General features: G+C 44.6%; 1 protein-coding gene across 1 annotated transcript in view; it reads right to left on the bottom strand.

Moving 5' to 3' along the window:
• The window catches only part of LMX1A (LIM homeobox transcription factor 1 alpha), a 378306-nt gene that overhangs the window by 38027 nt on the left and 318738 nt on the right, over window positions 1-21541 (bottom strand). Inside the window, exon 5 of the mRNA XM_029618769.1 lies at window positions 16435-16604. Coding sequence (XP_029474629.1) covers window positions 16435-16604 — 170 coding nt within the window. The remainder of the gene's footprint in view (window positions 1-16434; window positions 16605-21541) is intronic.

Raw genomic sequence — 21541 nt, 5'->3', positions numbered from 1 at the left:
ATTAGTTTTCTTCGTCCGTTTTCCCATTAAAATCAAAGGGGGAGAATTTGCAGCCTATTTTTGGCTGCAGAATTGGGGTTTTCTTATCAATTCTGATGAAACCTCTGAGGAGCAATCATCAGAACAAGAAAAGAGCTCCAAGATACTTAGACTGTGGCAAAGTGGAACCAAAGTGGTATAAATAGTCTAAGGCACTTTAAAGGGGCAAAGGGGTACCAGGAGTGGCAAGAGTGCTTTAAAAGAGGTGCAAAGCAGCAGTGAGAGTGTCAAAAACACACCACAGCTTCAAAAGAGAGCACTAATAACAGTTGCATGAACCCTCAAAGGCAGCACAACAGGCAACGTGGCAAGACAAGTGGCATCAACATCCTACAGCACAATGAAGGGGGAGCAAAGCAAGCAGTAAGAATGTCAGAAAAAACCACAAGGCGCTGATAAAGGGACAAAGCAGCAGAAAGACTAGCACCAACACACTGAGGAACCATGATAGTGGCAAGAACACAACAAGGATTAGAGTGAGTCATCTGGTGTATGGCAGCAAGGCAGAGTGGCAGAAAGTTGCTAGGGCAAGACAGGCTGGTAGAGTGGAGGTAGTCAGATCCCTGTGGTTTTGATAGGGGCAAGACAGGCTGGACCCGGGGAGAGTTCCCTTTCCTTTGCACAGGAAAGGGCTCCCTAGAATGGGTTCGCCCCTAGAGTGGGGTGATTATGTTGGCACCTAATGAGCTCTCGCTGGTCTTTTAAAATCTGGGGGATGTAGCAGATATACAAATGAGAATTTTCAAGGCCAAGGCGGAGGAGGTTTCCATTTGAACAGTGGTTCAACATGTGTCAACGGGTATAAGAGATAGGCTACACCCGGGGAGAGTTCCCTTTCCTTTGTGCAGGAAAGTGCTCCCTGAAATAGGATCTCTCCTAGATTGGAGCACGAGCCTTCAAGCGTGGTGAGTTGACGTGGAGGAGGTTTCCATGTAAAAAGGTGTTAAGAGATAGGCTGGTTACACCTGGGGAGAGTTTCCTTTTCTTTGCGCAGGAAAGGGCTCCCTGAAATGGGTTGTCCCCTAGAATGTGGTGGAGGTGCTTCTGTTGGCATCTAGTGAATACCCAGAAGCTATTAAATGTACTTATGCACTTCAGTTGATGACAAAGGAACTTGAAGAGCTCTCAGAAATAAGAAAACTGCTACTCCAGTCCAAATCTACAATATCACCCTATGTTGACTTTGTAGTTTACTCAGTGTCTCTGTAAACTATGGGAACACAGAGGATGAACTAGAGTACAACTACCATCAGTTTTCTATAGCACTAGAAACTTTAATGTTGGCACCTAAGAAACATCTAGGGAAAATGGCCCGTATTATGAAGGTTATGAAAACTATTGAGCATATGAAATATCCCAGCTCCAAGCTGGACAGACAGGCACAGCGTTAGAGGTCAGGCCCTTGTAGGGATGTAAGGCCTGGACAGACAGGCACAGCATTAGAAGTCAAGCCCTTGTAGGGACGTAAGGCCTGGACGGACAGACACAGCATTAGAGGTCAAGCCCTTGTAGGGTCATAACACCGGTATGGACAGGCACAGGATTAGAGGATAGAGATCAAGCCCTTGTAGGGACATAAGGCCTGGACAGACAGGCACAGCATTAGAGTTCAAGCCCTTTTAGGGACGTAAGGCCTGGATGGACAGGTACAGCATTAGAGGATAGAGGACAGGCCCTTGTAGGGATGTAGGGCCTGGAGGGACCGGCACAGCATTAGAGGTCAAGCCCTTGTAGGGACTTAAGGCCTGGACAGACAGGCACAGCATTAGAGTTCAAGCCCTTTTATGGACGTAAGGCCTGGATGGACAGGTACAGCATTAGAGGATAGAGGACAGGCCCTTGTAGGGATGTAGGGCCTGGATGGACAGGCACAGCATTAGAGGATAGAGGTCAAGCCCTTGTAGGGATATAGGGCCTGGATAGACAGGCACAGCATTAGAGGTCAAGCCCTTGTAGGGACATAAGGCATGGTTGGACAGGCACAGGATTAGAGGATAGAGATCAAGCCCTTGTAGGGACATAAGGCCTGGACGGACAGGCACAGCATTAGAGGTCAAGCCCTTGTAGGGTCATAACACCGGTATGGACAGGCACAGGATTAGAGGATAGAGATCAAGCCCTTGTAGGGACATAAGGCCTGGACAGACAGGCACAGCATTAGAGTTCAAGCCCTTTTAGGGACGTAAGGCCTGGATGGACAGGTACAGCATTAGAGGATAAAGGACAGGCCCTTGTAGGGATGTAGGGCCTGGAGGGACCGGCACAGCATTAGAGGTCAAGCCCTTGTAGGGACTTAAGGCCTGGACAGACAGGCACAGCATTAGAGTTCAAGCCCTTTTAGGGACGTAAGGCCTGGATGGACAGGTACAGCATTAGAGGATAGAGGACAGGCCCTTGTAGGGATGTAGGGCCTGGAGGGACCGGCACAGCATTAGAGGTCAAGCCCTTGTAGGGACATAAGGCCTGGATAGACAGGCACAGCATTAGAGGGTAGAAGTCAAGCCCTTGTAGGGACATAAGACCTGGATGGACAGGCACAGCTTTAGAGGTCAAGCCCTTGTAGGGACATAAGGCCTGGATGGACAGGCAAAGCATTAGAGGATAGAGGTCAAGCCCTTGTAGGGATGTAAGGCCTGGATGGACAGGCACAGCATTATAGGTCAAGACCTTGTAGGGACATAAGACCTGGATGGACACGCACAACATTAGAGGTCAAGCCCTTATAAATGCCCAGAAACTATTAACTGTACTTATGCACTTCATCTGATGACAAAGGAACTTGAAGAGCTCTCAGAAATAAGAAAACCACTAATCAAGTCCAAATCTACAATATCAACCTATGTTGACTTTGTAGTTTACACAGTACCTCTGTAAACTATGGGAACACAGAGGATGAACTAGAGTGCAACTACCACCAGTTTTCTATAGTACTAGAAACTAGAGATGTGAATCGTGTCCTCGATCGTCTTAACGATCGATTTCGGCTGGGAGGGGGAGGGAATCATATTGTTGCCGTTTGGGTGTGTAAACTATCGTGAAAATCGTTAAAATCGTGAGCCGACACACTAAAACCCCCTAAAACCCACCCCGACCCTTTAAATTAAATCCCCCACCCTCCCGAACCCCCCCCCCAAATGCTTTAAATTACCTGGGGATCCAGCGGTGGTCCAGAACGGCGGCGGTCTGGAACGGCCCCCCTCAATTGAATCCTGTTGTTTTCAGCCAGCGCCATTTTTCAAAATGGCCGCCGCAAAATGGCGGCGGCCATAGACAAAAACGATTCGACGCAGGAGGTCATTCCGGACCCCCGCTGGACTTTTGGCAAGTCTTGTGGGGGTCAGGAGGCCCCCCCAAGCTGGCCAAAAGTTTCTGGGAGTCCAGCGGGGTTCAGGAAGCGATTTCTTGCCGCAAATCGTTTTCCGTACGGAAAATGGTGCCGGCAGGAGATCGACTGCAGGAGGTCGTTCAGCGGGGGTTCTGGACCGCCGCTGAACGACCTCCTGCAGTCGATCTCCTGCCGGCGCCATTTTCCGTACGGAAAACGATTCGCGGCAAGAAATCGCTTCCTGAACCCCACTGGACTCCCAGAAACTTTTGGCCAGCTTGGGGGGGCCTCCTGACCCCCACAAGACTTGCCAAAAGTCCAGCGGGGGTCCGGAATGACCTCCTGCATTGAATCGTTTTTGTCTATGGCCGCCGCCATTTTGCTGCGGCCATTTTGAAAAATGGCGCCGGCTGAAGACAACAGGATTCAATTGAGGGGGCCGTTCCGGACCGCCACCGTTCTGGACCACCGCTGGATCCCCAGGTAATTTAAAGCATTGGGGGGGGGGGTTCGGGAGGGTGGGGGATTTAATTTAAAGGGTCGGGGGTGGGTTTTAGGGGGTTTTAGTGTGCCGGTTTTCCTGCCCTCCCCCTTCCCCCGATTTACGATTTTTTAACGATAAATCGGGGGAATTGGTATTGTATCGTGGCCCTAACGATTTTTGACGATTTAAAATATATCGGACGATATTTTAAATCGTCAAAAAACGATTCACATCCCTACTAGAAACATTAATGTTGGCACCTAAGAAAGATTTAGGGAAAATGGTCCATATTATGAAGGTCATGAAAACTATTGAGCATATGAAATATGCAATCTCCAAACATCTGAAGTCATCTTTTTATTTTCTTACATTCCAAATGTTGCAAAACAGGAAAAAGAATATTCTGGAAAGAAGTGATGCACAAATACATGAAACTGAAATTGGAAATACTGGACCTAAACTCAGACAGGCACAGTGTTTGAGGTCAGGCCCTCGTAGGGATGTACGGCCTGGACAGTGGATGGATGTTGCATCCGTCACTGCTTGACGCCCTCACTCCACCCTCTTTACCTCTGTGGTGACTCCCTCCAGGTCTGATGGATGGCTGGCTGCCACGGCGTCTCCATGCCATCTCCCTCCGGCGTCCCTGGACCGGCTCAATGTTGCAGATCCATGTTGCCTGATGACCTAGGGCGCGCGCAGGCGCACGCGCTCTGATTGATGTACCAGAAAGGGCACGAACCTGAGGGGCGTCCTCCTCAGATGACGTCATCCGCTTCTAATATTTAAAAGTCTCTAATTCACTAACGGGTGGATTTTAAAAGCCCTGCTTGCGTAAATCCGCCCAGATTTATGCGAGCAGGGCCTTGTGCGCTGGCGCGCCTATTTTCCATAGGTCGCCGGCGCGCGCAGAGCCCCGGGACGCGCGTAGGTCCCAGGGTTTTTGGAAGGGGGCGTGTCGGGGGCGGGACCCGATGACGTGGTGTTTCGGGGGCGGGACTGGGGGCATGGTTTCAGCCTGGGGCGTTTCGGGGGTGTGGCCATGCCCTCCGGAACCGCCCCCGGGTCGAGTCTCGGCGCGCCAGCAGCCCGCTGGCGCGCATGGATTTACGTCTCCCTCCGGGAGGCGTAAATCCGTGGATAAAGGTAGGGGGGGGGGTTTAGATAGGACCGGGGGTGTGGGTTAGGTAGGGGAAGGGAGCGGAAGGTGAGGGGAGGGCGAAAGAAAGTTCCCTCCGAGGCCGCTCCGATTTCGGAGCGGCCTCGGAGGAAACGGAGACAGGCTGCGCGGCTCGGTGCGCGCCGGCTGCCCAAAATCGGCAGCCTTGCGCGCACCGATCCAGGATTTTAGAAGATACGCGTGGCTACACGCGTATCTTCTAAAATCCAGCGTACTTTTGTTTGCACCTGCTGCGCAAACAAAAGTACGTGATCGCGCTGTTTTTAAAAATCTACCCCTAACTGAATTAGCAAGGAGAGGATTCGCATACGGATTCGGCTATGTTTCCTCCAAGCTACTCCGCCTCCTCGGACTTACCAGAGGTACCCGCTCCTCGGAGGCCTCGCTCTTTTCTTTACTTTCAGATTACAGATAGGAACCGGTACTCGCTCCTCAAGGGCCCATGTTCCTGGACATTCTGAAGATTCTCTACTGCTTGGAAGCTATCGCTGCTACAAACTATTTTGAGTTACCATCGTTCTCTCAGTTACCCTGGAACCAGGTACTCGCTCTTTGAGGGCCTAAATCTTTCCAGCTTCTGAGCTTCCTTGAGACTTTATGTGAGTTTTGTCATCTAGTTCTGTTCATGAACCTTGTCTACTCTACCTACTCACTTTCTACAGTTTCTCAACAGCTCAGCCATCCTGGATCGTGGTTCCAGTGCCTGAGGGACTACATCTCTGCCGGGCATATCAGCTCTCTACTGCCATGTCTGGTGGTTTCCAAAACCTGTTTAATAAAAGAACTAATGTGTGCCTGTCTCCATACTCAAGACTAGCCGGTGGTCCTTCTCGGGATATCCTCCTGGGGCATGATCATCTGCCACCGGCCCAGGGATTCACCATTACTATCTCAGATTCATTACAGATTGCTAAATACCAGCATAGTGAAATATAACTGAATCTGAGACACTACAAGATAGCTGACTCCTCCGTCTTAGGAGCCATTCATTCAGATTGCTCCTCCCATCTAGGCCCAGCTTTAACAGATATAACAGATTGCTACTCCTCACAGAGAACCCTAACAGATTGCTACTTCCTAGCAGATTTCTAACAGATTTCCAACAATGGACAGACACAGCATTTGAGGTCAGGCCCTTGTAGGGACGTACGGCCTGGACAGTGGACAGATTGGCACAGTGTTTCAGGTCAGGTACATTTGATGATATTATCTGGAGCATAGGAGGCAGTTGGAGCTGCTGCAAGGCTTTTATTCATCTTGCCATTCACAGGGAATATTTGGAAACCCAAGCACAGGCATGTTTATTTTCAAAAACACTAGCATTTCCATCAACTCTGGTTCCAGCCTTGAGCGGTGAGGGCTCATGATGTCTCCTGTTATTGAAAATACATGTTCACTGGGCACACTTGTTGGTGGACATGACAGATATCACTGAGCCACTTTGGCTAGGTGTGGCCAGACAGTGGACTTGTGTACCCAATATGCCAGTGGATATGTCTGCATGTCCTCTGAGGGCTCTGAGAGATACCGTGTCACTGACATTTATGCTGGTGTCTCCTTTGCTTGGGTGGGCTGAGTGTCACTCATGCCATCTGCTTTCTCTCTAGCCCATTGCAGAACAGATGATTCTTTATGGGCAACATGGCTTTGGCGTACTGAAGTGGAGGAGGAAGTACTAGTGTCGCTGACAGAATGCTGCTCCTGCTTGGGCTAACACAACTCTCTGAAGTGCCCGATGTTTCCTCCTCTGCTTCATGCCTAATCTCTCTCTGCCTATGGCGCTCCTGATCATGAACTTTTACTAACAGCAACTCCTTCACCAATAGGAGACAATCGTACTGTAGGGCGGGTTTCCCTTTCACACGGGGATCACAAAATGTGGCGAGCATGTGTGTGTAGTCTTCTGTTAAAGGCCGTAATCTCTCTTGCACCTGCTTCTGCAAAAAGTCCAGACAATACAGCACCTCTGCTGTCAATCCCTCTTCCTGTTTAAAGCCCTCCAAATTTTCCTCCAGAAAATTAACTATAGGGATGATGTCAGCCAAGATGGCACTTCTGGAACTCAGCTCCTCCATGGCATCCTTGAAGGGCTGCAGGATTTTTACCAGCTGACTCATAACTAACTAATCTTGATGCCCTAGGGGACTATGCACACCTATGTCCATTGCCGCAGAGAGTTCAAGAAGGGGTGTCTGCTGCTCCACTAACCTCTGCAGCATCATATAGGTTAAATTCCACCGGGTGCCAATGTCTTGAATGAGATGCTTGTGAGGCATCTTCAAATCAGTCTGCTTTTGTCAGAGAACCTGCCCTGCCTTCACACTTTTGTGGAAGTGCGCTGCTATGTTCCTGCACTTGTATATTTACATATGCAGGTATTCATTCTCTTGGTGATTGGACTCCAACCCAGAGCTAACTTCACTACCAGGTGCAGAGTGTGTGCAAAACAATGGATGTTCTGAAAGCGCCTGTCGCATATTGCTTTACCATGTTTGCACCATTGTCTGTGACAAAGAACCCTGCCAGAAGATTCCTGTCTCGCTGGTATAGCTGTCAGCCTGCCAGCATCTGTCTGATGCATGCTAGAATATTGGCTGAGGAATGGGCCTCGTCCATCAGATGGGTGTGCAGTAAAGCCCACCTCCATCCTGATACTTGTTCACTAATAGAGCTGCTGCTTGCCCCTGCCTCAGCCAGGTTCCACCAGTGTATTGCCAGGGAGAGATAAGAGTGTGCAGCATTCATGGCGGTCCAGATATTGCAGGTGAAATACACACTCCCCTCAGTCTTAGCTAGCAGCGCTTGGATGCGACTGCGACAGTGGTTGTACAAGCCAGGATGACCTTTCTGCTAAATGTGATTGTGGAGGGGACTTTGTAATTTGGAACTAAGACAAATCCAAATCTTTATTTAACAAATCCAAATCCTTATTTAACAAATCCAAATCCTTATTTAACATTGTTAACAACCTCATTACCGATAACTGCATCTCCAACTCTACCATCACCAAAAAAAACCTAAGCCAAGATTTAGCTATCTTTTTCAAGGACAAAATTTCCAAAATAACAGATGCCTTCAGCACCTCATCAAACTCCAATATTCTAACTTCAACAAACAACATCTCTCCTTGGCTCGACTTCAGACCCATCTCCATCACGGAAACAGAAAAAATGCTGAAAAAAATCAATCCTGCACGCCACGACCTTGACACCATTCCCACTCGAGCACTTAAAGAAATTGCTTATCCTTTAGCCCCTACAATTGCAGCCATCATCAACAAATCGCTAGAGGAAGGCGAGCTACCTCCCAAGCTAAAAACCGCCACTGTTACACCTCTTTTAAAGAAAAAAAACCTCAATCCTAATGACCTAAATAATTACCGCCCAATCTCTAACCTACCCTTCTTTGCCAAAATGACTGAGAAGGCTGCTCTGAAACAACTCATCGATCATCTTGATGATAACAAAATTCTTTATCCCACCCAATTCGGCTTCAGAAAAAACTGCAGTACGGAAACTCTCCTACTTAACCTTTCCAATACCATCCTAAGAGGACTCGACAACAAAAAAGGTCACCTTCTGATTCTGCTGGACCTCTCTGCAGCCTTCGACACAGTGGATCACAAAATTCTGATTTCCAACCTTGAATCTATTGGGCTTGCTGGCAAAACTCTTAGTTGGTTTACTTCCTTCCTTAATAATAGATTTTTCAAAGTTTCTTTTAACAATGTATCTTCAAGCCCTATCCCCCTCGAAACAGGTGTACCTCAGGGATCGGCTCTATCTCCCATTTTATTCAACATCTACCTTATTCCTTTATGCCATCTCTTATCAAGCCTTGACATAACTTATTACATGTATGCTGATGACATACAAATTCTCGTTCCAATCTCCTCTACGATAGAAGATGCCATGTCAAAAGCAGCCTCTCACCTTGATGCAATCAGAAACATGTTAATCCACCTCAAATTATGCTTAAATATGAGCAAAACTGAATGTATCCTAATTAACAGAAAAAACCTGGGATTAAAAACAATACCACCCTTTCACTTCGATAAGACCCTCATCCAACTTAAAGAAAACGTGAAAGACCTGGGTTTTTGGTTAGACATTGATCTAAATTACAAAAAACACATCTCTACAAAAATTAAAGAAGGCTTTCATAAACTTCAAATAATCAAACACCTAAAACCTCTTCTTCACCCCCACGATTTAAAAACCATACTTCAAGCCCTCATCTTTTCCGGCTTGGATTACTGCAACTCCCTTTTGATTGGTCTACCAAAATCATCTTTGAGGCCCTTGCAGCTACTTCAGAATGCTGCTGCCAGATTTCTAACGGGTAAAAGCAAATATGATCGCATTACCCCTGTCCTCAACCAATTACAATGGCTCCCAATAGAAAAAAGAATTGAATACAAAGTTCTTTCATTGATCCACAATGCAATCTACAAAGCCGACTACACTGCCTTTGATGACATTATACACATACTTCGCCCTCAACGCACAACAAGAACTTCTAGTAAACTGCAACTTGTGATTCCCTCACTCCCAAATGCCAAACTATCCTCCACCAGAAACAGAGCCTTCTCCATCATCGGACCAAAACTCTGGAATTCACTACCCCACTTCCTCACCGCGCAAGAAAACTCAAAATCCTTCAAAAAAGAACTAAAGTCTTGGCTTCTCAACCATTCTCTTAAGGACAACTCTCAATAACTTTATACTATAATCCCTTAACTGCCAACTTTAAATATTCCATTTGGACAACCTCTACTGATTCAAGCCACTGATGCCTCCTTTTTGAAGAACCCAGTTATATCTGCCTATCTATTCAGTGTATCTACCCTGTTTACACTATGTTCTTTGTTCACATCTCTTCTTTTGGTGCCATTCCCCACTATTGTTAAATTTAAAGTTTAATATCTTTCAATGTAACAAGTTGTTCTATATGTAAACCGGAGTGAAGGCAACTATGCTATACCTCAGTATATAAAAAAATGCTAAATAAAAATAAATAAGACCTTCAGCAAATGCTTGAAACCCACATTATTGGCTATCTGCAAGGGCTGGTCATCAATGGCAATCATTTCACCAATGCTTCGGGTTACAACCTTTAAGGCTGCCTGCCTTCTGCCCCGGGATAGCGTTACTGAAACCACACCATTTCCTCCATGGTGGGTTGTCGCTTCTGCCACATGGCAGGAGGCTGCTCGCCTGCCACCTGACTGCTAGAAGGGGCTGAGGGCATGGGGTGACTCTGCTCCTTTTCAACCACTTAACACTGCCTGGAAAAAGGGGTCCCCTGACTGGTACTGCCACCATCCCCAGATGGCACTACTGTTGGGTGTTGTTTCTGCATATGATGCATCATGCCAAAATTAGTTAGATGTCCAATTTGCTTGCCTCACTAATAGCTCTGGCACAGTAATTACAATAAGCAAAACGTGGGTCCTCCATCACTTTAAAGTGGCTCCAGATCAACGATTTCTTTCATGATCCCTTCTCTATAGCCTTCGGGGTAGATGCTAGCAGTGGAGCCGAAGTACCCTGATAAGCAATGCCAGGGGCATAAGTTACATTCTGTGCCTGCGCTGACTGCTCTTCCTCCTCCTCATCATCATCAGTTTCATCTCTCCCCTGCAGCACTGAAGTGGAGGCTAAGACAGGACTAACTAATCCTCCTAAACCTTCTTCAGCTATTACTTCTTCCATTTCTGATGATGAGAATCCCACTCAAGATGATTCTTCATCAGAATCAGAAGCAAACAGTGCCAGTGGTACATTTTCAAAGCTAAGTCGAGTCTGCTCTTGCACTGCTGCTTTTGGGTGTTGCCATTTTGTCTTTCATGACTCAGCCTCCCCTTCCCTCATCTCCAAAACTACAGGGTCAGAAACAGGTGGTGGCGATGCATCATCTTAAAATTTCATTTTTTTCTGGATGGAACTGCCTGCTCCTCCAGAGATTTTAGATTGGAACAGGTCCCTTTTTAACTTTAATGGGGGACTGGCACTGCCTTTTGATGTGCCTCCTGTGCCAGTCCCAATCTCTTGACCACGTCTAGCTTTCCCTGACATTATGGATATAATGTCACTGCCTACTAGGGCTTTCAATTAAAATAATTATTTCCAAAAGAGGCCTAATGGGGATTTGGCTTCAGAGAGCACCGCTGTCCCAATATATGTGAATCTGCAAAACTGCCCACAGACCGCTGTATGTGCATGCACTAAACTTGTAACTACAAAAGAGGCTTACTGGGGATTTGGCTTCAGAGAGCACCGCTGTCCCAATATATGTGAGTCTGCAAAACTGCCCACAGGCCCACTGATGCCCAGTGCACTGCCTTCTTGGCTTAAAAGAGCACTGCTGTCCCAATATATGTGAGTCTGCAAAACTGCCCACAGGCCCATTGATGACCAGTGCACTGCCTTCTTGACTTAAAAGAGCACTGCTGTCTCAATATATGTGAGTCTGCAAAACTGCCCACAGGCCCACTGATGCCCAGTGCACTGCCTTCTTGGCTTAAAAGAGCACTGCTGTCCCAATATATGTGAGTCTGCAAAACTGCCTAGGGCCCACTGATGCCCAGTGTACTGCCCTCTTGGCTTAAAAGAGCACAGAGAGACAGTCTGAGTTCAATAAAAAAAACCAAAACTGCAGTGAAAAAAAAAAACCTGGCTTGGCACAGCAGCAAAAATGAAGAAATATCTTTTTCAATGGAAAATTCTATGAAACTAGCTAGAAATGGAATATATCTCCCACCCACAACACCCAAATCCTGCTTGCAACCTACCCCAGGGGGTAAAATATAAAAATAAGCAGCAAAATGCCACTGCTAGCAGCTTATCTCAGTGGGACAGACAGAAAGACCATCCGAGATCAATAAAAAAAGTGTGGTAAAAACAAATCATGGCTAGCTGGTGGCAGCACTGCAGCAAAATCGAACAAATATCTTTTTCAATGGAAAATTCTATCAAAGCAGCTAGCAATTGAATACAGATTTGTCACTCAGACTAGCTCTGAGTACAGCCACCTCCCCAGACCACCCCCGCAAAGAAAGAGCGTGGCACGCCGATTGCTTAACGTATAAATAATATAGCGTCATCAGGAATAGCATCACAGAGCACTGAGTGAGAGCGGCGATTGGCTGCATTAGAAAAATACTTAGCTCTGATAGGTTGCATTCTGGTCTCCTTGCCAACCTGTCTGACCCACTCTATGACTCACAGGAAAAGGACGGTTTTTGCTATGGATACTCCCACATGGCCTTCTCCTATTTCAAACAGCCGCTAAGAAATCACTGCGAGCCAAAAGAATGAAACTAATATGATATGTTTTATTCATGGGGGAACACGATGCTTTTCGCAAACCCACGAATACAACGAATAGGGACTTATGCTTTGCAGATTGCCCATGCGTTGAACATAAGAACATAAGAAATTGCCATGCTGGGTCAGACCAAGGGTCCATCAAGCCCAGCATCCTGTTTCCAACAGAGGCCAAAACAGGCCAAGAACCTGGCAATTACCCAAACACTAAGAAGATCCTATGCTACTGATGCAATTAATAGCAGTGGCTATTCCCTAAGTAAACTTGATTAATAGCCGTTAATGGATTTCTCCTCCAAGAACTTATCCAAACCTTTTTTGAACCCAGCTACACTAACTGCACTAACCACATCCTCTGGCAACAAATTCCAGAGCTTTATTGTGTGTTGAGTGAAAAAGAATTTTCTCCAATTAGTCTTAAATGTGCTACTTGCTAACTTCATGGAATGCCCCATCATCTGCAAATTTAATTACCTCACTTTTGTATTCCTTGCCAGATCATTTATAAATATATTGAAAATCACGTGTCCCAGTACAGATCCCTGAGGCACTCCACTGCCCTCCCCCTCCATTGAGAAAATTGTCTCTGTTTCCTGACTTATAACCAGTTTGTAATCCTCAAAATGACATCACCATCTATCCCATGACTTTTTACTTTTCCTAGAAGTCTCTGAAAATCCAAATATACTACATCTACTGTTTCACGTTTATCTACATATTTATTAACCCCTTCAAAAAAGTAAAGCAGATTTGTGAGGCAAGACTTGCCTTGGGTAAAGCCATGCTGACTTTGTTCCATTAAACTATCCCTTTCTATATGTTCTGTGATTTTGATATTTAGAACAATTTCCACTATTTTTCCTGGCATTGAGGTTAGGCTATCTGGTCTCTAGTTTCCTGGATCGGCCCTGGAGCACTTTTTAAATATGGGGGTTACATTAGCCACCCTCCAGTCTTCAGGTACAATGGATGATTTTAATGATAGATTACACATCTTTACTAATAGATCTTAAATTTCATTTTTTAGTTCCTTCAGAATCCTGAGTTAGATACCATATGGGCCAGGTGATTTACTACTCTTCTGTTGGTCAATCAGGCCTACCACATCGTCTAGGTTTACCATAATTTGGTTCAGTCCATCTGAATCATTACCCATGAAAACCTTCTCCAGAACCGGTATCTCCCCAACATTCTCTTCAGTAAACACCAAAGCAAAGAAATTGTTTAATCTTTCCACGATGGCCTTATCTTCTCTAATTGCCCCTTTAACCCCTCGATCATCTAATGGTCCAACTGACTCCCTCACAGGCTTTCTGCTTCGGATATATTTTAAAATGTTTTTACTGTGAGTTTTTGCCTCCACAGCCAACTTATTTCAAATTTTCTCTTAGCCTGTCTTACTAATGTCTTACATTTCACTTGCCAATGCTTATGATTTATCCTATTCTCTTCTGTTGGTTCATTCTTCCAATTTTTGAATGAAGATCTTTTGGCTAAAATAGCTTCTTTCATCTCCCCTTTTAACCATGCCGGTAATCGTTTTGCCTTCCTTCCACCTATCATGATGTAATGTAAGGGAGGAGAAATAGCCTAGTGGTTAGAGCAGTGGACTGTGAACCAGGAGATCAGGGTTTGAGTCCTGCTGTCACTCCTTGTGACCTTGGGCAAGTCACTTTACCCTCCATTGCCTCAGGTATAAAAACTTAGATTGTAAGCCCTCTGGGGATAGAAAAATACCTACAGTACCTGAATGTAAACCAGTGTGATATCAGTATATATAAATACATCTGGACTGTGCTTCTAGGATGGTATTTTTTAACAATGTCCACGCCTCTTGCACACTTTTTAGCTTTGTAGCTGTTCCTTTCAGATTTTTTCTTTTTTTCTCATTTTATCAGTTTCCCTTTAGAAGGTTTAGCACTAGAGCTATGGATTTGCTTACTGTCCCCTTCCAGTTATTAATTCAAATTTGATCATATTATGATCACTATTGCCAAATTCTGTGCTCCCCTGATCTAAAATTGTTCCCTCTCTCATCGGTTCCTGAACCAATTGCCTCATAAAACTGTAATTTATACAATCTGCTTTATCTCTCTAGCATATCCCGATGCTACATTTACCCAGTCAATATTGGGGTAATTGAAATCTCTCATTATTACTGCACTACCAATTTGGTTAGCTTCCCTAATTTCTCTTAGCTTTTTACTGTCCATCTCATCATCTTGGCCAGGTGGATGGAGTCTTATTTAAAGGCTATGATCCAGTCACAACACACCTCAGCAACAGGTCCCGCTACCTAAAGTAGAGCATGTTGCCTCAGCATGTGTCTCCAGCCTTGCTTGCCTTCAGTGTTTCTCTTCAGCCCAGTCTATCAGCTTTGTCTTTTGTGTTCCTTGCCTCTTGTGCTTCTCCTTGCCAGATCTCCCTTCCCATCTGTCCCTTCTTCTCTTCAAATAGATATCTGGATCAACCCTTGCCCGTTCTTGGATCACATTTAACTTCTGTCTGTCACCTACCTCTGCCTGCTTCCCGACATGCCAGATCACCACCTGCCATTGACCCTGCCATCCAAGGACCTCCCTTCCAGTTCACAGCAGAGACCCCACCTAAGAACTGCTGGCTCCAGCATCCAAAGGCTCAACCTGAATGGAACGAGGGCTGGTAAAGATGAAGCTCCAGCTGGGTCTCTGCTTTATCTCGCTCTGTCTACAGATGGTGGGAACTTGCAGGGCTCATTCCCTCAGGTTGTGCCAATCCTGCTTCAGCCTTGGGGTCCACGAAAGCAACATAGCCAATCATTTCACACTGCTACACATCACCATTTTCAATTATATAGTAGATGTGATAGCTGACTAAGGTGGTCATTCTCTAACGCTATCGCACGCGAAAAGGAACTTTTTGCACGTGAAAAGTCCCTTTTCACGTGAGCTAGCTCGGGGTGGAGCCAGCCCCTGAAGAGGAGGAATCGGGGCGGCACTAGGGCCGATGCCATGGTGACACCGCTGGCGGCAAAAGGTAAGATTCCTTATCACCGCTAGTTTCGCGCCGAATAACTACGCCTGGATTCTCTAAGGTCTGCGACCTTAGAGAATCCAGGCCTAAAATAGAAATTTCTTTTAATTCAACACCTGTTCCAAAGGCCTGATGAAAAATCCAAGTTTTTATTAGTTTTTTTTTAAATTTTGTATCAGATGTTGTTTGTAACTTTTTCGGCATGGTATTCCAAATTAAGGGACCAGCTACGGAAAAGACTCTCTGCCTTACTTTCCCCAGATGGGCATGATATATTGTGGGGATTTCTAATAAACTTTTATTTGCCTAGTGTAGGGCATGTTGCGGGGTGTGTACTCGCAATTCCAATCCAAACCATAGGAAGCCATTGGGACCTAGGAAGAGAGAAATCCGTCTTGGAAAATTCTCCTGATTGACTCAAGCTGCATGAGAGGAGAAAGAGAATTGGGAACTGTCTTAGAAACTGTTTCTCCTGTTTTGTGCATTTTGGACTGTTTGATGATTTTTTCTGCCTATCTGCACTTTGATTTTTGGACTTAATAAATACCTTTTTCTTCTTTTGAAACCTAAAGTTATGCGGATTGGTTTCCCTAAGTGATTTCTGGGTCTCGCTGGTGATTCCTGCTCCACAAAGCATGAATCTGCACATTTTTCCAGAGGCTGCAATGAGCTGGCTAATGCTCAGCAGCTTTGTAAAGATGACTGCCAGTGAAGGCAGTATTATAAAAGTATTCCTTAGGTACTTCAGTTCTCTGGACAAGACATTAGTGATTAAAATAATATCTTTTTTCTATGTGTACTTTATCCTAATTGGTGAGACTAGAGGACGAGGAGTGGTATTACAGAGAACTGGAGAATGATTCTGAAGAAAGCCTAAAATATGTGGTCAGGATGCTTCCTGTGCTACTGACCTACTGTGTGACCTTGGGCATATCTTTTCCTCTCACTGTGCCTCTGGGACTCAGTTAAAAGGACTTTTTTTTTTAAAACAATTTTAAAGCACCACTGCATCACTTAAACTCATAGAGTTCTCCATCAGATCAACAACTAAATATTAAAAACATACCTTCCTGCATGGTTTGGAGGAGACCTCGAATGAAGCTTTGAATGCCCTTCTCTGCTGGGTTGTCAGAATTGTTCTAGGTCGTTTGGGGCGTTTGTTATCTTTGCCATCTTCATCTCCTTTCCCTGTACTGTGTCCTGGTTTACACACACTTCCCTCATCATCGCTTTTACCTGCAAGGAACATAAAGACCATTATTACTACTACTACTACTACTACTACTACACGTTTCTATAGCATTATACTATAGAGATGTGAATCGTGTGCCCGATCGTCTTAACGATCAGGTTCGGATGGTGGGAGGGAAAAATCGGATCGTTAGAGATTGTGAATTGGAATCGTTCCGATTCCAATTCACATTGTTAATTTTTTAGTGAGGCCTGAGCAGATAAAACCCCACCGACCCCCCCCCCCAAAAAATGTTAAATTACCTGGTGGTCCAGTGGGGGGGGGGGGGTGTCCTCGGCGCGATCTCCTGCTCTCGGGCCATCGGCGCCATTTTGGCTACCACTGATAAAAAGGCGCCGATGGCCCGAAAAAAAAACCCACCCCGACCCTTTTCAAATTACCCCTTTGCTTCTCCCACCCTCCCGACCCCTCCAAAAACCTTTTACATGTACCTGGTGGTCTAGCGGGGGGTCCGGGAACCATCCCTTTAATCATGCGGGTGCCGGTGCTGGAGGTTTCAAAATGGCGCCGATCGCCTTTGCCCTTAACTTGTCACAGGGAGCGACCGTCACTCCCTGTGACAAGTAAGGGCAAAGGCGATCGACTGTGACAAGTTAAGGGCTCCCTGTGACAAGTTAAGGGCTCCCTGTGACAAGTGTCGCTCCCTGTGACAAGTTAAGTTAGTGGGCCTAACTAAAAGGAGCAATTAAAAGGCAACAGATCTATATGTTAGAAAAGTAAACAAAGAGAATTAAGAAACTGATCTGGTTCTCAAAAGAGGTGGCAAAAAGAACAGTGTTCAAGAAATATAAAGAATCCTAAAATGATGAATAAAGAGAAGAACATCTGGTGAAACTGAAGAAGACGAAGAAAGAAATCAAGAAAGCAAATAGTCAGGTGGAAGAAAGGATTACCAAAGAGGTAAAACGAGTTGACAAAACATTTTTCTGAATATATTAGAGAAAGGAGAAAGGTCTGCAATGGTATAGTGGAATTAAAAGGTGACAAAGATCAATGTGTGGAGGGAGACAAAGAAGTGGATGAATTATTAAACAAATTCTTCAGTTCACTAAAGAAGACCCTGGAGAAGGACTGTCACTAGTTAACAAGATGAGGATGAGGGTGGAGTAGACAAAACTCCATTTACAGAAGAGAAAGTATGGAAAGAGCTAAGAAAACTGAAAGTAGACAAGGTCACGGAGTTGGATGAGGAACATCCTAGAATACTGAGGGAACTCAGAGATGTGCTGGTGAGTCTGCTGAAGGACCTGTTCAATAGATCTCTGGAAACAGGAGCGGTGCCGCAAGATTGGAGAAGAGCAGTGGTGGTCCCGCTTCACAAGAATGGAAGCAGAGAGGAAGTTGGAAACTACAGGCTGGTTAGCCTCAACTTGGTAGTGGGAAAATTAATGGAACTCTGCTGAAGGAAAGGATAGGGAACTTTCTACAATCTGGTGAGTTGTTCGACACAAGGCAGCATGGATTCACCAGGGGAAGGTCCTGCCAGACAAATCTGATTTTTTTGATTGGGTGACTAGAGAACTGGATCAGGTAAGAGAGCTTGATGTGATTTACTTGGATTTCAGTAAAGTTTTTGATATGGTCCCACATAGAAGACTTGTGAACAAAATGAGAAGCTTGGGAGTGAGTATCAAGGTAGTTGCATGGATTGCAAACTGGTTGACTGACAGGAGACAGCGTGTAATGGTAAATGGAACCTACTCTGAAGAAAGAATGGTGTTAAGTGGAGTGCCACAGTGATTGGTTTTGGGACCGATTCTGTTCAATATCTTTGTGAGTGACCTGGCGGAAGGATCGAAGGTAAAGTTTGTCTGCGGGTGATACTAAAATCTGCAGCAGAGTGGACATGCCTGAAGGAGTAGAGAGAATGAAAAGTGATTTAAGAAAACTTGAAGAGTGGCTGAAGATTTAGCAGCTGGGATTCAATGCCAAGAAGTGCAGAGTCATGCATCTGGGGTGTGGCAATCCAAAAGAGCTTTATGTGATGGGAGGTGAAAGACTAATGCACACAGACTGGGAGAGGGATATTAGTGTGATAGTGCCTGATGATCTGAAGATGGTGATGCAATGTGACAAGGCATTAGCTAAAGCCAGACGAATGCTGGGCTGCATACAGAGAGGAATAACCAGTAAGAAAAAAGAGGTGATAATGCCATTGTATAGATCCTTGGTGAGGCCTCACCTGGAGTACTGCATTCAATACTGGTGCCTGAATGTCAGAAAGGATAAAGTCAGGATAGAGGCGGACCAAAGAAGAGTGACCAAAATGGTGAGGGGTCAGCATCGGAAAACCTATGAGGAGAGGTTGAAGGAGCTGAAGAAAGAGGGTGAAGGGGAGATATGATACAGACGTTTAGATATCTGAAATGTTTTAATGATGCACAATTGTCAAATATTTTCTGTTGGAAAGAAATCAGTAGAACTAGTGGTCATGAAATGAAACTCCAAGGAGGATGACTCAGAACCAAAGCCAGGAAATATTTCTTCATGGAGAGGGTGGTGAATGCCTGGAATGCCCTTCCAGAAACAGTGGTGAAGACAAAAATAGTGAAGGAATTAAAAGGAGCATGGGATAAACACTGTGGATGGAAATAAAGAAAAGAGTACATGGGGTAATGGGGGTAACTTGCTGGTGTGGCAGCTGCTACCCTTAACAAATAAGCCTTGATACTGTTAATGCAGGAGGTCTCTCTGGAAAGGGTCAGGGGGACAGGGGCTGAGTCTATTGAGTAGTCAAGGAGAGGGGGAGCTTTGGCTATGTCAATTGAGGGATCAGGGGGAGGGGGCAGAGGCTATCAGAGGATCAGGGGAAGGGGGTTTTGGTTATGTCAATTGGAGGTCAGGGGAGGGAGAGGGGAGCTGAGGCTATCTGGGGTCAGGGGAAGGTTCTTTGGATATGTCTATAGAGCAGGGGAGGGGGAAGGGGCTGACACTATGGGGGTATCAAGGGGAGGAGGGCTTTTGCTATGTCAATCGGGGGGAGGGGGCCACCACAGTGTGCTGTCAACTTTATTTTTCTTTTCAGAGAGTTGGGGCCACCTTGACCAGTGGGGGAAGCAATGATCCCCGGTCAACCTCCCTGATTGGCTGCATTTTTTTTCTTTTGTTGCTGATCACCTCAGTCAGCTGCAATAAAATATTTGAATAGAATTGCCTAATAATGACTTTCTTTGCATGCATTTGCTTTATTCATGCATGCAAATTGCTTGCAAAGAAGGTTATTGTAATAGTGGAGGATATCTAAGCAGGGACATGCAAAGTATTGCATATATCACTTGATATATATGATATAACGCATGATAGAGCTTATTAACATGCCAGAAAGGCCCTAAACAATTTGATAAATGACCCTATGTGATTGGAGGTTGCAGAATAAAAAGGTTTTAAATAAAATAAAGAAATAAAGACTAAAGACTATTCACACTGCTATGGAGTCAAAGACTATCAGGTCTTCAGGGCAAGTACTTGGCAACCTTTAGCTATGTGAGGAAAGCAAAAAGAAAATACAGAGAGGTTATTTCAATGTCATAATAAAATAGTAGGTAGCTACAATAAAAACAGAAAATTATATCAGCACATCACAATAATAAACTGCAGGTCACATAGTGGTTTGAAATGATCAGAAAACTATTTTCATCATTGCAAATTAACTATTAATATTGTGGACTACATTTCCCATGATGCTACTGATGTCCTTTCTGAAGTATTGCTTCTGGACTTGGAGTATTGGATCCTGTCTGATTTAAAAAATGGTATTATTACAGCTTTGGTTTCAGGGAAGAGAGATCCAACCGAGATCCTTTAAGATCTGTTGCTGGAATGCCAAATGCCTGCCTAGAGGCGATTATTTCTTTAAATATATGTTTGTAATAGGATTTCTTTTCAGGGAAATTTTAAAATAGAGATGCATTAAACATTCTGAATATTTAAGTCTTAAAATTTGCATTGCAAAGAAGTTAAAGTCTGCTTACTGGTCAACACTCAAAATCTTACAACTGTAAATCTGTTTGCAAAATAGATATCTTCAGGTTGCTTATAGGAGGGTATTCTATGACTTATATTTCATATATGCTCAATTTATTGGTTAAAAATCACATTTTCATACAGATGTATGGAAAAATTTAGGTACCTCTGATCAAACTGTATGATTCAATGAATTTCTAAGGAGAAGAAACTCAAAAACAATACTTTTACAAGTTACTCTTTCAATTAATACAATATTATTTGTTCTTCAAATTCATTTATAACATATTTAATACTGGACACTTTTACTGAATGGTTAATCCAACAACATTCATGTTTAATACACCATATATTGCACTCCCAACATCAGGGTCCCATATGTTTTGCCACCGTTTGCTTCCTCAGGGGAAAATTCTATTAAATATAGAGAGTATTTCTCTTTCATTCACTTAAATATTGATGAATGGATGTTACTACTCCTTAAGGTAACCACTCGCTTATGACGCTGTAGTATTCAATGGTGTAACTTTAAGTTGTTGGTTGTGCTCTATAGCACAGTAACAACATTCAGGTTTATTTATGTTCTCACTTCCTACTAATAAATATTGTATTTTTCCCTGTCTATACAATATATAAGCAAATGTCCCCACTCTTACCTTGATGTATTAATAGGCTATATAACTCTGCTCTCATTACCATAGTCCCATGATATACTCGCACTTATCGGGTCGTACTGCACAAATCCTTTACAAATTAAAGTATAGTGTTCTGAACCAATAGTGCGCTCTTGTTTAAGATTAGAAACATTCCATTCTAATCCTTTTGACTGCTGTGTTCATTTGCACAGGTATACCGTATTTCCACGCATATAACCCGCGGGTAATGTGCGTTTTTACCTACCCCGCATGCCCCCCGCGGGGTATAAACGTGGGCGGGTTATCCAGAAAAAATTTTACAG

Source organism: Rhinatrema bivittatum, chromosome 10, assembly GCF_901001135.1.
Source record: "Rhinatrema bivittatum chromosome 10, aRhiBiv1.1, whole genome shotgun sequence".
Taxonomy (NCBI): domain Eukaryota; kingdom Metazoa; phylum Chordata; class Amphibia; order Gymnophiona; family Rhinatrematidae; genus Rhinatrema; species Rhinatrema bivittatum.
This window is presented reverse-complemented; position numbering and strand designations above follow the sequence as displayed.